At 44.5% G+C, this 18380-nt stretch overlaps 1 protein-coding gene across 2 annotated transcripts in view; it reads right to left on the reverse strand.

The window, feature by feature from the left end:
- The window catches only part of MYO3B (myosin IIIB), a 297619-nt gene that overhangs the window by 148016 nt on the left and 131223 nt on the right, over positions 1–18380 (reverse strand). Inside the window, exons 12-16 of one of the 2 annotated variants that reach the window (XM_081181948.1) lie at positions 14242–14358; positions 12125–12229; positions 7168–7251; positions 5845–6047; positions 4232–4330 (exon numbers count right to left, since the gene is read on the reverse strand). In XM_081181948.1, coding sequence (XP_081038074.1) covers positions 4232–4330; positions 5845–6047; positions 7168–7251; positions 12125–12229; positions 14242–14358 — 608 coding nt within the window. Of the gene's footprint in view, positions 1–4231; positions 4331–5844; positions 6048–7167; positions 7252–12124; positions 12230–14241; positions 14359–18380 lie in introns of those variants that run through there. The other variant, XM_081181947.1, reaches the window with a different exon arrangement.

Raw genomic sequence — 18380 nt, forward strand, 5'->3', positions numbered from 1 at the left:
CAGTCCTCTTGCAACATATTTAAAATTATTCTGGGAGGTCTCTCACTAAATTGTTAGTCAAAAATTTGAAGGAAGAGGAAAAAATGGAGTTAGAACAAAATATTGAGATTGAAGTCCATAAAAAGGCCAAGTATTTAGGGATTTGGTTAACATCAAGAAACATAAACCTATTTAAAAACAATTATGAAAAAAAATTGGCTTGAGGTACCTCAAGATACCTGGAGATGCTGGAAATGAACATAGGACCTTCTGCATGCAGAATAGGCTTATCCACTGATCTATAGCCCTTCACAAAAGGCTGATAGACACACACTTGAAGCAGCAAGCGTCTTGGTGGTTTTCACTGAAAGCAAGGCTACAAACAGCAAGCGGGGGGATAGGCGAAACCTGCTTTCCCTTCCTTTCCTCACAAAACTAGATCAAAAAGTTTTAGCCACTAATAACATTGTTGAAAACTGCTTTTCTTACTCCCATATATGTGAATGACTCTTTCTCTACGGTGAAGAGAAAAGCACTGCATCTGGGGTGAAATGAAAACCTATCTTCCTCTTCTGACACTGCGTAGCCTCACGGGGATTCAACATAGCCCTATGTGCAAACTGAGCGAGAGAGAGAGAGAGAGAGAGAGAGAGAGAGAGAGAGAGAGAGAGAGAGAGAGAGATGACATCCTCTCTGCCTATCCTATAATGTTCAGCAAACTGGCCACTGTAGTTGTCCAAAGAGTTGCCATGATGTTGTTATTTTGAAATGGGTATTTCTAGACAATAAAACCAGACAAGTTCATAAAGTTAATGTAGAAAACAACAACAACAACACACTTGAAAGTTGACACAATGGAATACGTAAATGCAACTCTGTCCTTATAGGCCAATTACCCAAGTAATAATAATGTACAGATTTAAAAACAATTCATTTGGGTTTATTTGCATAATGTTAACACGTACCATTAACTCTGCAAGCAACTATTTTGGAAAACAAAACAGATGCAATTCAAGAGAGTGAAAAAAAAGCTCTTAGTTTTATTTTTGATTCACACAGTTAAAAGGGTGGGGAATCAATTTAGCCCAGCAGCCCAAATCTCGACCTCTTCTACCTGCCGTGAGCAAACTTGACAGGTGGGAAGGACTAGCCACTTGTCAATCATCTGGGGTTACGGCAATTTCAGGTGACTGACATCAATCACATTTCAAAGGAGGACACTGAAGCACAACCTCATTTGAAGATGTTCTCCAAGTATTAGGCAAAGAGGATCCCTTTGGGCGACTATCAGCTGATGGTCATTTAGAGGGAGAAGTCTCTTCAGTTGGGAGAATATTCTTAAAATTGTGGATTTAGGAAGGACCCATCTAGTCTAACCCCCGGCCTAACATGGGGCTCAAACCCACAATTCTGAGATTTTATCTCTTGCTCTACTGACTGAGCTAACATAACACTGCACAAGGGAATCCATCAAAAGCGGACCACCGAGTAGATTTCAACCCCCATTACAGCATGGACTCTTGTTGCGAAAGAGATTTAGTTCTCTAGAACTTTTAAAAAACACGCGCACGTTATGCACAAAGGCATACAACATATATTCATGATACAGGTAAAGGTAAAGGGACCCATTAGGTCCAGTCATGGCCGACTCGGGGGTTGCGTGCTCATCTCGCTCTATAGGCCAATGGAGCCGGCTTCTGGGTCATGTGGCCTGTATGACTAAGCCGCTTCTGGTGAACCAGAGCAGCGCACAGAAACACCATTTAGCTTCCCGCTGGAGCGGTACCTATTTATCTACTTGCACTTTGACATGCTTTCAAACTGCTAGGTTGGCAGGAGCAGGGACTGAGCAATGGGAGCTCACCCCGTCACGGGGATTCAAACCGCCGACCGTCTGATCAGCAAGTCCTAGGCTCTGTGGTTTAACCCACAGCACCACCCACGTCCCTATATGATACAGGTACCTCTTCCTTTTTATTGTTTCTGAGGCAGTCAATATACCCTAAGACTGCAATCCTAATTATGTCCACTTACAAGTAAATCCCACTGAATTCAGTGAGGCTTACTCCCAGGTATGTGGGATTAGGATTGCAGTCATGGGTACAGATTCAGCTAATGAGTCCTGCTAGCGGAAACCTGCTCAAGGACTTCCCCTAGTGCAATGGGGCTTTCCTTCCTCTCCTCCCCTGCACCTCTTCAAATTGGCTTGGGGAGGGATGGACCCCAGGACAGTGCATGTGGGAGGGAAGAAGTGGGGGGTTATCTTGCAAGGTAAAATGCTCACACACTGACAGAACAATTATTAAAGTGCTACAATGGATCCTTCCCTTAACCTGTTTCCTATTGTGAATTTTAAAAACCAATGAAATGCATTTCTCAATACAATTATTTTCAAATGGAAATAATTTGCATCTTTGCTACCTGTAGATCTGATCTTCAGTTAAAGTCCTAGCCCCATTTTCAAACTGAGGAGAACCGTCCAGATTTGACTGCCCATTTTTGTCCACCCTAAAACCTTGTTTTAAAAGTAACATGAAATTTAAAATTCTCCTCCCTTCTGAAACTGTATTGACTTTTAATTAAACTGTCCCATGAGATGGGATGCAAAGTTAAAACTGAACTTTGAAATCAAGGAGGCGAGAGTGGCTGCATTCCTAACCCCACTTACTTGGGAATAATAATAATAATAATAATAATAATAATAATAATAATAATAATAATAATAATAATAATAATAATAATAATAATAATAATAATATATTCACATGTCATCCATCTGACTGGGTTGCCCCAGCCACTCTGTGCAGCTTCCAACAAATTATAAAACCACTGTAGAACATCAAACATCAAAAACTTCTCTGAATTTAATGGGACCTACTTCTGAGTAGACCTGGTTAGGTTTGCAGCCATAGATGATTTTGTGATGGGGTCATGAGCTACTTCATTAACAAGGGAAGAAAAGCTGATCTATTGGTGGCTGAGATTAAAGCTATGGTTTTTCCACTAGTGATATGTGGAAGTGAGAGCTGGACCATAGAGAAGGCTGATCGCCAAAGAATCCCCCCCCCCAATTTGTTGCATTTATTTGAGTAAATATCTGGTAAATAAAGTCATTGATAAAACATTACAAAATTAAATACATTTTAAAAAGCTTGCCAGTATACATAAAGTCCACAAACATGTATTTCTTCTTTTAAAAATAATATTATGTTCAGAGCACCCTTGATATAAAATGCCAGACTAGCATCTACCAGCAGATGGTAGCTTGTGAAACATTTAGAATGTTTTCCTGAAGTGTTAGGGATTCCGGCTTTCACAACTAAGAACCAGTACCACCCACACAACCTACCAAGTCTGATGCCAAAGTTGGAGAATCAGTCTAATATTCTTGTCACAAGAAGGGAAGGCAGGAAGAAACTGCATTGGGCCAATATTACATGGTTTTGTTTGGTTTATGCAAAGAATTGATGCTTCTGAATTATGGTGCTGGAGGAGACTCTTGAGAGTCCCATGGACTGCAAGAAGATCAAACGTATCCATTCTGAAGGAAATGAGCCCTGAGTGCTCACTGGAAGGACAGATCGTGAAGCTGAGGCTCCAATACTTTGGCCACCTCATGAGAAGAGAAGGCTCCCTGGAAAAGACCCTGATGCTGGGAAAGATGGAGGGCACAAGGAGAAGGGGACGACAGAGGACGAGATGGTTGGACAGTGTTCTTGAAGCTACCAGCATGAGTTTGACCAAACTGCGGGAGGCAGTGGAAGACAGGAGTGCCTGGCGTGCTCTGGTCCATAGGGTCACGAAGATTCGGACACAACTAAACAACAACAACTGTGTACTAAAGCTAAAAACTAAAGTTTAAAAAAGTATATGGAAAACAAGCTTGTGCAAAATAGGTCAACTGCAGTTCAACAGAAAATAACAAAGTGAACTGAGGCGTGTTTGTACATCATTGTTTACAGGTCTATGCCTGGCACTTGGACAGAACTGCAAGGCCCCACCTTTACCTGCCCTGTACCTGTACCTGTTATATTCCCCATGATGTCAGGTGTAGAGCAGGTGGGCATGGCTTGGCCAAAACAGTATCGCAGGTCAAATTCCCATCTTATCTATCCGCTTGAGAGGCTGACAAAGGTTCCTTAAGGGTTGGGGAAGGGTTAATGGATATTCTAACTCAAGCATCAAGCTGGAAGCAACAGCTAATCAATAGCTAATTACATCTGGCATTAAAATCAAATTAGTAATGGGTTACCTGGGAGGCTTTTTCTCAGGCAGCTTATATTCAAAGAGTTTTTTCTGGTGATAAAGGCCAGCATATATATAATAAAATATGTGGAAGTTTTTCTCCCCTCTGTTAAAGAAAAAAAAAGTTACTTTTATGGCTTATATAGTAACGTATTAAATATGTCATACCTCTATATTCAACACTTTTATTACACGTGCAAACTTATGTATATTACATATACCTACATACATTGTGCATACAGTGGTACCTTGGGATGCGAATGGGATCCATTCCGGAGTCCTGTTCACATCCTGAAGCAAACACAACCCGCGTCTGCACATCTGTGTGCGCACAGGTCACGTTTCTATGCTTCCGTGCATGCGCGTGACGTCATTTTAACCGTGCATGCGTGCGTGACGAAACCTGGAAGTAACGCGCTCTGTTACCTCCGGGTCGCCTAAGAGCGCAACCTGAAAATACTTAACTTGAAGTACATTTATCCCGAGGTATGACTGTATGCCTATTCTCACAACCGCACTGTTTCTCTTGGGAGAGCATTCCACAAATAGGAGGGCACCCGTGAAAAGTTCTTTTCATGTTGCTATTCTCTGCGCCTCCCCAGGAACATGGAGAACATGGCGAATTGCCTCTGATGCAGACTATAGGATCTGGGCTGCTTTATGTAGAGAGAGGTGGCCCTTGAGGTACCGAGATCCTGAGTAGCATACTGTGTTATAGGTCGAAACCAGCACTTTTAATTCAGTCTGGAAACTAATTAGTAGCTGGTGCAGTCGGGCCAGGATCAGTGTGCCCCGTCCTGGAGGCTAGGCGATTGTTATCTGATTTTTATCAGAAAGCCTAAAAAGTTTTACCGCTTAGCCCACAGGATAGCATCTATTATTTTGTTTCAACTATAGACTTATTATACTTCTACGGACTTTCAAAGATTGACAGACGTGTGTTCACTTGATTTCAAATATATTAGAGAATTTACAAGTGTACACATTTTGGTTTTGTTATACTAAATTATGTATATTATGCAATAAGAATTGCAGTGCTATCTAGTATACTGGCCATCGTGTTGCTTGTGTTGTTTGTTGTGTTAAGTTTGCAACACAGGGGTTTGTTGTTCTGTACCGGTGAGCAACCTGGCTGCGTATACAGTGGTACCTCGGGTTAAGAACTTAATTCGTTCTGGAGGTCCGTTCTTAACCTGAAACTGTTCTTAACCTGAGGTACCACTTTAGCTAATGGGGCCTCCTGCTGCTGCGCCGCCGCCAGAGCACGATTTCTGTTCTCATCCTGAAGCAAAGTTCTTAACCCGAGGTAATATTTCTGGGTTAGCAGAGTCTGTAACCTGAAGCGTATGTAACCAGAAGCGTATGTAACCCGAGGTACCACTGTACCGTACTTTTCCGTGTATAAGACTAGGCTTTTTTACTCTAAAATAAGGTTAGAAATCAGGGGGGGGAGGGGCTCTTATACACGGAAAAATACGGTATGCTTGATCTGTGATAATGCCTCTTGCTTGGAAGAAATTGCATTGAAAATATTGCCCTGCATGTGTGTATTTTCTAGGAAAGTAAAATTGCTTCTAGCTGAGGGGCGGGTGGGAGCGAAATATTCAAATTTATACATACACAGCTTGTTTTATAACTCTGGATTTTTCCAGTAGATATTCGGAAATCTTTGCTCCCATGACGGCTCCTGTTGGTGTAAACATCATTTCCAGGTATTTCCCAAAACGGCTGGAGTTGTCATTGATGGCAGTGCAGGCATTTCCAAAGGCTTCAACCAGGGGGTTCACCTGGAGAATCTTCTCCCGCAAAGCACGATTGCTAGCCTTCACAGACGGGAACAGGTTACAAGGGATTCCCCAGCTGAACAAAGTTTTCTTAAAACATGAAGATCTCTTTACCAAAGACGTATAATCATAGCTGTCAACTTACAGATTTGAAAATAAGGGGCCAGCAGCCTCAAAAATAAGGGATCAGCAGGCAAAATAAGGGATTTTAGTCAACCAGCAGCTAAACGAAGCCTCAAGCGGTGTTCCCACAGCGCAGCAACCCGGCAAAGGGGATGCAGCAAGGAAAACCACCGTCTCCTCTCTGCTGGGAAGCGCTGAGCAAAGGCGAGTCCCCAGGCAACGCGGCTGATTTGATCGGCACAAAGCATGCAAGCTCCACCCCCCCAGTCGTTCTTAGACTCCTTATTGGGTGAGCAACGCAGCCAAGCAACACAGTTGGAGCCTCCCTCCTCCCTGGCCGGCAGGGAGGGAGGGAGAGGAGCTGCTTCCTTTGAAACCCGGGAAATTTAAGGGACATCATCAATAAGGGACAGCAGTGGAACATTTGGCTAGGACAAGGGACTTTCCTGCCAAATAAGGGGTGGTTGACAGCTATGCCTATAATCCACAGGTTTTGTATGACATTGCCAATAATCCTTAAGATGCACCCCTCAAGTCACCTGTGTTGTTTGCAACCCTATCAAATCTTGCTTTTCCCGGCCAGACCACTACCACACCTACTTTTGCAATCAGACAGGATCTATAAGTGGAACTGCATGAAAGGAACGTTTGCATCTAATGCTAAACTGTGGCTAAGCATTATGAGATCAAATCTAATAGAGCACCAGGACCACACACTCCCCTCCTGCTCCCCCCAGCATAGCGGTGAGGAGGACTTCTGACTCTTTCCCTCCCGTTTTTGACTAAGCGCTTTGCAGCTTAGTGTGACATCAAAGCCCAGGCAAACTGCAGTCAATGTTAACGATGAGTGACTAAAACAAGCCGACTTCAAACTGTGGCCAATTGAAAACAGAAGCAGACATTTCCAACCGTCTCCTTGCAGCCATGCTGGAGGAGACGATGGGAAGGGGAGCATGATTTTAGCCCTGTGGACAAACGCAGGCAGTACTTTGCACCGCTGACAGACATTCATGCTACCATGGCAGGCCATAGATACCTTTCCCAAGAAGGTCAAATGCTGCACAATGAGGTGGGCACTTTCGGTCTTCCCAGCACCGCTCTCTCCGCTGATGATAATGCACTGACAAAACACACAAAACAGAGGTAAATATGCATCGTTTACAGCTCCAGTGGTTAATCTCCCCAGTTGTTGTTGTTGTTTAGTCGTTTAGTCGTGTCCGACTCTTCGTGACCCCATGGACCAGAGCACGCCAGGCACTCCTGTCTTATATGCCTGTTGTCTTTGTCCATGGAGTTTTCTTGGCAGGGATACTGGAGTGGCTTGCCGGTTCCTGCTCCAGGTGGATCACGTTTGGTCAAAACTCTCCACTATGACCTGTCCATCTTGGGTGGACCTGCACGGCATAGCTCATAGCTTCTCCGAGTTATTCAAGCCCCTTCGCCACGGCAAGGTAGTGATCCATGAAGGGGAATCTCCCCAGACATGCACCTTAACAGACCATTAAGACAGCAGAGCATCTTCAATCTGGCTGCCTTTGCAGAGGTCAACAAATCATGCTCAACTTGATTTTAAAATATTGCATAATAATAATAATAATAATAATAATAATAATAATAATTTATTATTTATACCCCGTCCATCTGGCTGGGTTTCCCCAGCTACTCTGGGCAGCTTCCAACAAAATATTAAAATACAATCGTCTGTCAAACGTTAAAAGCTTCCCTAAACAGGGCTGCCTTCAGATGTCTTCTAAAAGTCTGGTAGTTGTTTTTCTCTGGTGGGAGGGTGTTCCACAGGGTGGGTGCCACTACCGAGAAGGCCCTCTGCCTGGTTCCCTGTAACTTGGCTTCTCGCAGCGAGGGAATCATCAGAAGGCCCTCAGCGCTGGACCTCAGTGTCTGGGCTGAATGATGGGGGTGGTGACGCTCCTTCAGGTACAGTGGTGCCCCGCAAGACGAATGCCTTGCAAGACGAAAAACCCGCTAGACGAAAGGGTTTTCCATAATTCGATGCGCTTCGCAAGACGAATTTCCCTATGGGCTTGCTTCGCAAAACGAAAAAGTCTTACGAGCCTTGCGATTTTTTTTGCTCCCCCCTTTTTCTAAGCCGCTAAGCCGCTAATAGCCTTTGAGCCGCTAAGCCGTTAAGCCTTTAATAGCCGCTAAACCGCTAATAGCACTAAGCCGCTAAGCCGCTAATAGGGTTGCTTCGCAAGACGAAAAAACCGCTAGACGAAGAGACTCTCGGAAAGGATTAATTTCGTCTTGCGAGGCACCACTGTATATTGGACCTCTCTTGCTTCTTGCGCAATGATAGGCATTGGGTTAAATAACAATAAAATCAGTGGGAAAAGCCAAAAGTATAGTCAGTTTAAAAGCACGTATGATAATAAATGCACCTGCCTCCATGTAATGCTACAACGTCATGTTATAGCATTATATTCCTCAACCAAGAAGAATGTCGTCAATTAGTGTGATTAATGTGTGAAATATCAGGACTGGGAACATTTCAAGATGAACAATCATCCTCTCTTGACCAGCAGAGTCCTTCTGTCTTTGAATCTAACCTGGTATCCACCAAAGGTTTGGCACTACATCATACATGGCCATTGGCCTTGCTGGCCAGAGCTATTGGGATTTATAGTACAAAACACCTGGAAGAAAGCAGGTTGGGGTACAGAGAAGTCCTTTTACATTACCTGAAATGTCAGCCACAGAACCTTTCAGGTACTGCGTCTGGTCATTCCAGGTCAAGAGTTGGCGCGCAAGTGAGCCAAGCAAACATAGAATTGTGAAGCTGGAAGGGACTACATGAGACTCTGTTGCTGGTCATCTCATTCAAATTGATAAAATGGCTGTGCCAAGTCAACAAGGCTAGGATCAGATTGCCTCTGTGTGATGGCCTGGGATTTGGACTCGGAGGCTGAACCTGAGGAGTCCCAGCCTGCACAGGAGTCCCTGCCTCCAGAACCAGTTGAGCTGGGGCTGGGGCTTGAGCCTGAAGGGTCCTCACCTGTGCTGGATCCTCAGGTACAGGCACCAGCTGAGTCTGCTCTGGCTCCTGAGGTGATGGAGGACCCATTGCCTGCAGGTGCTCCACTCTCAGCCCCGTCAGAGGAAGCTGAGGTTGCCTCTGGGTCCGGTAACCCTCCAGCCTCTCCTGAGCTGCAGAGGCTCAGGGCAGAGAGGCGGAGGGAACTAAGTTCCTGCAGGAGGAGTGCTCACCTCCAGGCCAGGAGAGGCGAGTCACCTGTGGACCGGGGCCGCCCTATGCCTCGGGGCAGATAAAAGCCAGTCACCCCCAATCCCAAGTTGTGGGAGCAACATTGTTGGTAGCCTGTTCCTGCCTGCACCCTGTCCTGTTTTTCTGCCAGAGTTCCTGACCTCACCTGACTCCCTGCCTTGGACCCAGCTTCAGCTTTGATGGACAGCCTCCATACTGCACCCTCGACCTCAGACTGGACTCGACCTCACCGCACGGTTAACCCTTGGGACCAGCACACTCTGGCTGCCCTGGAATCAACCTTTGTCAGATAGCTGCTGTGGACTACCATATTTATACAGCTTGTTCCCTCTGCTGCAACTTGAGTCAGGTGGGCCTGAGTCATGGAAGTCAGCTTCCATTAGATATATGAAAGTTTAAGGATCAAAACCCACTAAGTGCAGCTAGAGGATGCATGCTGTATCTTGAGAGGAATGGTGTTCCACAGAGCAGGGGCAGCCACACTGAAGACCCTGTTCCAAATTACGATGGTGGTGGCCAGATCTCTTTGGAACTTGCGGGAGAAGTTCTCCGGCAAACGTCAGTGTGACCTACTGGGTAAGTAAGAGAGAAAGCAGTCTCTCAAAATTTGAACTTTTTGAAAGACATCCTGGGAATCCATTGAAGGGTACAGTATAAACCAAATAAATATTTAAGGTTTGTTTGTTTGTTTGTTTTGAATTTACATACCACCCTATCCCCGGAGTTCTCAGGGCGGTTCACAGAAAAGATCACAATATATAAAATTAAAATAAAACAACAACCCAATAACAGCCCCACAAAAATAGCCACATTTTAAAAGGGTATAGGATGTCAATCAGGTCAACCAAAGGCCTGGTTAAAAATGAACATTTTTGCCTGGCGCCTAAAGCTGTATAATGAAGGCGCCAGGAGAGCTTCCCTGGGGAGAGCATTCCACAGACAGGGAGCCACTGCAGAGAAGGCCCCGTTCTCGTGTTGCCTCCCTCCAGACCTCTTGAGGAGGCGGCACATGAAGGAGGGCCTCAGAAGATGATCTCAGGGTCTGGGTAGCTTCATATGGAAAGAGGCGGTCCTTGAGGTATCACGGTCCTGAGCCGTTAATTATAGCTTAAAACCAGCACATTGAACTTGGTATTAGGGTGGTGGAAGGAGGGAGCCAAATGGCCGGTTGTTGTTTCTGGCAGCAGCCATACATTTGCTGTAGTATCTCACTTGGTTCTCCTGGAGCATCTCAGAAGAACAGCCATCCTCATTCTTTGGCTGTGGTGCTTTTGAGAAAGTTGGTCCTCCCAAAGGATCACCGTAACTAATGCATTCTGAAATCCTCACATACTGTATATTTTAACTCTTTCTCCATTCAGGCTTCAAACTGGGTCCACCACTGTTTCTAAAGTGCCATATCCCTGTATTTATTTTCTTTAAGATGCGTATCTAAAAATATACCGACTTGGGATTATTGTACAATCCTGCGGCAAACTATGCCAAGGATAAAACTGACAAATTAAAAGCGCTGCCTTTTGTTAGAGCCAGCAGCCATCTCTGCGTGCCATAGTTCATGTGAAAAAGTCTTGCAAGATTGCAATCTTTGGGATATAAAGACTCCTGTTTCTGCAGCACTCGACTGCATTTTCATTAAAATCATTGCCATATAATTGGATTTGTGTCCTCATTACAGTTATATTAGAAGTATCCCTATTGTGTTTTTACCATGAAAATGAGTGATCACAGAGTTAATGACTCTTACTTTCTTTGACTTATAGCCACAAGAGTCTGGTACTTCTCCCAAAGTCCACCAACGCACATCTGACCTAAAGGGAGGCATAAATTGCTCTCTTGGCAGCATGCAAATTAATTATTACATGCCCTGGTGATTGAAACCCTGAGTCAGATTAGAAGCCTGCTTACAACACAGACTTAAACTAGGAAAATTAATTAGTCATTCCCTTTCCTGAAAGAACTCAGGGAACTATAGTTCTTTTCATCCACCCTAGTCTACCTGTCTGACCCAGGTCTGCATCAATACACCCTTAAGTGTTCTAAATTGTTTTTAACAAGCTGTGTCATAGGTGGGGGCATTCACTAGTGCACTGTAGGGCCAGCAGCAGATAGCTTCTTGCCCCAATACAAGGAACATTAAACATAATCCCATGAGATGCTGTGTATGAATAATCTGACCCACAAAATGTTGCCTGTGGGAATAATGAAGCTGAATTTAAAATATCTTGATTTTGACTCCAGATTTTCCCCCAACTGCAGCCTCTAGGATACACGTTTTCAATTTTGTATTTGTCAGGTTCAAATTAAAAATCATAGGTATACACTTCAAAGCCATGATGTTTGGAGTAGTGCTGGGACCTTCAGAGATCTATTTTAGCCGCATGAAACTTCAGAAAGCTCCACACAGAAAGTCTGACATGAAATAAAAATTCAACATGTTCTTGCATTGTGTAGACCAAGGCTTCCCAAATTGTGGTCCACGAGCTTTGTTCAGGTGGTCTGCAGTGTCTGTGAAGAAGACTTACCATCTGAATACAATAAAATACAATATAAAGAATAAAAGAAGCAATAAAATACAATTAAAAATCACACAGAATCAGGCACAGTATATTGCAATTGCTACAACAGGCGAGGGTAAAAGAATTAAGACCCTCAGCAATTTTCAAGCGGTCTGTGGGAGAAAGCAGGTGGGGACCACTGGTATAGACAACAGCATTTTAAAAATATTTATGCATTTAAAACATTTTCCTACCTGGTCTTTGTTGAAAGTTATCATGCCTTGATAAGCGGCGTCTGCAGAGGCAAATATGTGGGGTGGGTTTGAGGAGCGCTTCACGCCGTGGTAAAGCTTGGAGAACTAAACGTGAAAAGAGAGGTGTCAAAGCACAACATGTGTGCCATGTAATAAGAAGCCCCACCCACCAGTTAAAAAATAAATGAACAGAAACTTCCCACCCCACTCCCATGTGCTATTTGCATTTTTCAATGGGATCTGCTATATAAAGGTCAGATTATTTGTCCATCTGGCCTAGTCAGGTGCCCCATCACCTGATTCTTTTTAAGTGGAGAAGCCAGAAAGTGAAACTTCTGCATGGAACCCATGTGCTGTTCTACTGAGCTACAGTGTCTCAGTTTTAACATGACTCCTAACACTTCACTGTATAATGAAAACAAAGGGCTTGAGGGCAAACAGATTACAGTCGTACCTTGGTTTTCGAATGGAATCCGTTCCAAAAGTCTGGTTGACTTCCGAAAATGTTCAGAAACCAAGGCGCGGATTCCGATTGGCTGCAGGAAGCTCCTGCAGCCAATCGGAAGACGCGGAAGCTACATTGGATGTTTGGGTTCCAAAGAACGTTCACAAACTGGAACACTCACTTCCGGGTTTGCGGCGTTCGGGAGCCAAAACGTTTGAGTCGCAAGGTGTTTGAGAACCAATGTATGACTGTACTGGGTACAGCTTAACTTCATAATTTGATATCCTTTGTTTAAAAAGGCTTTGTTTAGAAACACTTTTCCTTTATTTTGTTTTTATTTAGTAAGAACATTAAAGCCATGTGATGGCCCATTCATGGGCTGGCTGGACACAGAGGAAAGTTGAGAGGCACCAGCTGGGGAACCCACAAGGGAAGAACGCTCAAAGCGGATTGGTGGCAGAATGACAGTGAGTGGCAGAATGGTGGCAGATTGGTGGCAGAATGACAGTGAGTGCTCAGAGGCAGGAGAGGGAGAAGACTGGGAGGAAGAGGTGTCAGGAGCTGAAGAGGTAACAGGGCTTATTGAGAAGAGAGAGTCTGTGCTAGAGAGAAGATCAGGATCAGGATTGGAAGCAGAAGAGGAAGGAGGCCAAAAGGCAGAGAGGGGTCGAGCTAGTGCAGAAGCAAGGGTGTCTCCCTCTCCTGCTCCAATTAAGAGAGGTATTAAGCAGGGGGAGCAAAGGCAGGCACGCCAGCGTAGTCTTGGATTGCTTGGGAAAGACCAGGGATAGGAGAAGACTTAGGCAGCGGTGGGAAGGCAGGGACCTTTAGTCTCCACAACTCATAGAGACAAGACCTACAAAATGAGAGTAGCTGTGCTCATTAGGCCTGGCACTCCTGAACAGATCCTGTTTCTTCTATTTATTTGTTATAAATTTATTATTATATTATTATTATTCTAATAAGGAGTTAACTTCACTTGCTCAGTGTGATTTATTGCTGACTTGCTCCCGACAGCCCAGGACTTAGCAAATGTTTACAAAACAATAGGCTGGGTAGCCAAAAGTAGTAAAGGTAAAGGGACCCCTGACCATTAGGTCCAGTTGTGGCCAACTCTGAGGTTGTGGCGCTCCTCTTGCTTTATTGGCTGAGGGAGCTTCCAGGTCATGTGGCCAGCATGACTAAGCCGCTTCTGGCAAACCAGAGCAGCGCACGGAAACGCCGTTTACCTTCCCGCCGGAGTGGTACCTATTTATCTACTTGCACTTTGACGTGCTTTCGAACTGCTAGGTTGGCAGGAGCAGGGACCGAGCAATGGGAGCTCACATCATCGTGGGGATTCGAACCGCCGACCTTCTGATTGGCAAGTCCTAGGCTCTGCAGTTTAACCCACAGCGCCACCCACGTCCCTAGCCAAAAGTAGTAGTGGAAGCTAATTCTGCTTGTGCAAGAATCCCTCCTGCCCAGATCCCTCCTACCCATTGCAGCCTCCCTTGTCTCTGCACCCTGTCCCTTCAAACTGCTCTTGAGAAGTGAGGGAACATCTGGAAAGAGAATGGGACAAGGCACAGATGGGTGCAGCAGGGGAGAGGCATGTGCCTTGGCTCCCATTAGCAGTTCTTTCCACCATCACAAAGCTCCCACCCTGGATCCATTCCCAAGATTCTCTTACCTGCGGAGAATATATGCTGAGATTCTGGAAGGGGTTTAAGGCTATTAAGATATCTCCAACGTAAGTATAAATTTGTAAGTCTGCATAGCGCTTCTGCAACTGATGAATAATTGTCTCCTGAAAACATTGCAAGTTTTACAGTTAAGCAGTATTTTGCAGACAGGAAACTCATCATAAGTACATCAACTGCAAGAAGCAAGAAGCGAAAATCTCAAATGTTATTTGTCACTTATGTCAAATATTGACTTTGCCGTATCAAACCATTTTTTCCAAGGCTCATATCTCTCTCCGAGATAAATCTATAACTGTAGGCCACATTAAAAGTAATAAACCTATCTATTACATTTCAATCATTGTTTGGGTCAGAGAAATAAACTGCACCACACCGGGAACAGAAAGAGAGACAACAAAAATATATTTAACATCCTGATTTATGTATTTGTTAAAAAAAAAATCTACACAATAACATAACATTCAGCTAAATTTCTTGCTATAAGCACAAAATGTACAATGATTTTGCTTACAATTGCGGCATTTTACCTAAGGCTCAAAGTGAAGCCCTTTTACGTGCAATTAATTTCAATTGCCCACTGAAATCAATTGCCACATAAAACGCACTTAGCGCTGGCACGGCTGAGTCCCTGTTTTCTTCTCAACTAAAATAATAAAAATAGTAAAACTAGACAGAGCTAACAAATCTAATTTTCTACCTTTATGCATGTGTGCCAATTTTTAGTAGACGCAGGACCCTGACCACACTTTGATAAAAGGATCACAAACTATGAAAATAAAGTCAGCCCATAAAGTTTTATTGTGTTAAAGCAAACGAATACTTCCCTGATATGAAAATACAGGTTCACGTTCCACACACAGTGGAACCTTGGTTTTCGAACGTAATCCATTCCGGAAGACCGTTCGACTTCAGAAACGTTTGAAAACCGAGGCACAAAGGGCTGTCAGCAAATTCAACTGAGAAAACTGAAAAACACACAGCAGAAGCCGTTCAACTTCTGATGTGTGTTTGAAAACGGAAGCATTTACTTCCGGGTTTTCATTGTTCGGGTTCCGAAACATTCGCCAACAGAGTCATTTGAGAACCGAGGTTCCGCTGTATATACTGACAGCATCTAGCCCTATTTCTGTTACATGTGTGTCAGGTGGGGCTGTGTAGGTTTTGAATCACTGCCTGGGTGCAGTGAGGAGCAGGATAGAGACCAACAAACTGAAGCTGAACGCTGGCAAGACTTAGGCCCCATAGGTGGGTCCATGGTCTGGGAATTAGGAATTTGCCTAATTTTGGAAGGGGTTGCACCGCCTCTCAAAAAGCAGGTACAGTGGTACCTCGGGTTAAGAACTTAATTTGTTCTGGAGGTCCATTCTTAACCTGAAACTGTTCTTAACCTGAGGTACCACTTCAGCTAATGGGGCCTCCTGATGCTGCCGCACCGCCGGAGCACGATTTCTGTTTTCATCCTGAAGCAAAGTTCTTAACCTGAGGCACTATTTCTGGGTTAGTGGAGTCTGTAACCTGAAGCATCTGTAACCTGAAGCGTCTGTAACCTGAGGTACCACTGTACACAGTCTGGCAGTCTTCTGGATCCATCATTTCCACTGGGGACCCATGTGCAAGGGCAGGTTATCCCTGGTGTAACGGGAGCAATTGTGCCAAGGCCCACGCCTACACGGGGCCCCAGAGATTTATTTATTTATTCAACAGCAAGTCTCTAGTGCTTCTGGAAGGCAGATCAGGAATCAAAATGTGCAACCTGACCAGGATTTTTATCTGGGGGCAAGAGGCAGCAGTGGAGTGGTGCATAGGAGCCAATTCCTGAGGGCCGAAGTGACCTCAACCTCTACCAATAGCATATTTGAGAAGGTCCCACCCCCCAGTTGATGGGCATTGCCATTCAAATGGTGTGTATCCATCATGTCATGTGATCAACTGTGTGGGGCGGGGCTTACATGCCCTGCCTATTTTATTCAACTTGGCACCCCTGGAGTGGTAGTAGGGGAAGAAAGAAAGAAAGAAAGAAAGAAAGAAAGAAAGAAAGAAAGAAAGAAAGAAAGATCCATACATATGCGGAATGCGGGTAGCACTGAACCACTGAGCCTCTTGGGCTTGCCGATCGGAAGGTCAGCGGTTCGAATCCCTGCAATGGGGTGAGCTCCCGTTGCTCTGTCCCAGCTCCTGCCAACCTAGCCGTTTGAAAGCACACCAGTGCAAGTAAATAAACAGGTACCACTGCAGTGGAAAGGTAAACAAGTGTTTCCGTGTGCTCTGGTTTCCGTCACGGTGTCCCGTTGCACCAGAAGCGGTTTAGTCATTCTGGCCACATGACCCAGAAAGCTGTCTGTGGACAAACACCGGCTCCCTCAGCCTAAAAGCGAGATGAGCGCTGCAACCTCATAGTCACCTTTGACTGAACTTAACCATCCAGGGGTCCTTTACCATACATACATAGGTAAAGGTAAAGGGACCCCTGACCATTAGGTCCAGTCGTGACCGACTCTGGGGTTGCACACTCATCTTGCTCTATAGGTCGAGGGAGCTGGCGTTTGTCTGCAGACAGCTTCTGGGTCACGTGGCCAGCATGACTAAGCCGTTTCTGGTGAACCAGAGCAGCGCACGGAAATGCCGTTTACGTTCCAGCCGGAGCGGTACCTATTTATCTACTTGCACTTTGACGTAGGTAGGTAGGCAGGAGCAGGGACTGAGCAACGGGAGTTCACCCCGTTGCGGGGATTCGAACCGCCAACCTTCTGAACGGCAAGTCCAAGGATCTGTAGTTTAACCCACAGCGCCACCCACGTCCCACCATCACCAGTTTGCTTGCATGTATGTACCATATATACATACATACATACATGCAAACTGGTGATTGCTTGCTTCATTGTGTTCCGCTGCTTTGGGCAAGACGAATGTGCACATAAAGAAGATCTAGCTAAAGCATTGGAAGACTCAAGATCTACCCACTCTGGAAGAATGGCAGATGAAGGTGATAGACTATATGGGACTGGCTGAAATGACCGGCAGAATCCGTGATCAGGGGAAAGAGACGGTGGATGAAGATTGGAAGAAATTCAAAATTTATCTTAAGAAACATTGTAAAGTTAATGAATGCTAAAATGTCGAGGTTTTGGAAAAAAAAGGGGATTACAGCAGTAAAAGATTAAGTAAAAGAAAAGAATAAGGGAAAAATTTGATAAAACTAAAAGCTAGGATTTGCTGAAATAAGTTTGGGAATTGGGATGCAGAAAGGGGAGGTATGGGGAAGTCGGCGAAGTAAGGTTTAAGAAAAAGGGATATGAAATTATACATGTTTGTTTGTGTACTTGTTTGTTTGTAGTGTGTATTGTTTGTGTTTATAAAAACTGTGAAAAACCAATAAATTTTTTTATAAAAAAATAAATAAAGAAGATCTAGCTAAGCTCTTCCCTGCCGCCTGTTTATGCTACACTGCCCCAGCGCCCCACCTTGTGGTCTTCCATGGAAAGGGTTGATCAGGTCTACAGCATGCTTAGCAGTGCTGTAGACCAGGCACTCCTTGGCCATTTCGCTTGGGCCCAACAAATCACACAGTTCAAAGCCAGTTAGTGGGTTCCATCTATCACACTCCAGCATCACCAAGAAACGCCACCAGCACTGGGTCTATGCAAACATAAGCCAGCTCCTTTTACAACAGCTTTTGCTCAGTTTTATGAGACAAAGTAAACAGGCTCAAAGAGATGGATATGGGCAACAGGAAGTTGGAATATTTCAGGGCGGAGAAAGATGGAAGAAAATGGATCATTCAAGGAGTGGTGGTTAGATCTCTCTGCCTCTTTCCCTGTCCGATAAATTGCCATGCATTTGTAAGGGTGAAAGATCACTGGAGCTACAAGAACCAAGTTTATGTAAGGGGAAAGAGATGTGCATGGTTTGACTAAAGTCACTATGTTTATAATAGTGATATACTTTTAATGCATAAGCCCCAATGGAAAAGTAGTTCTGAAATATACACCCTCTCTAATCTCGATGTTTGGAGCTGAGCTTCTCATTGCACCAAGCACAAATAATAATGTAGCCTACTGCCATCCATCATCTGCTTCTCCTGTATAACAGAACAATCTAAATGCTCAGAATATAAATGAACCCCTGA

This window comes from Podarcis bocagei, assembly GCF_964188305.1.
Source record: "Podarcis bocagei genome assembly, chromosome: 1".
NCBI lineage: Eukaryota > Metazoa > Chordata > Lepidosauria > Squamata > Lacertidae > Podarcis > Podarcis bocagei.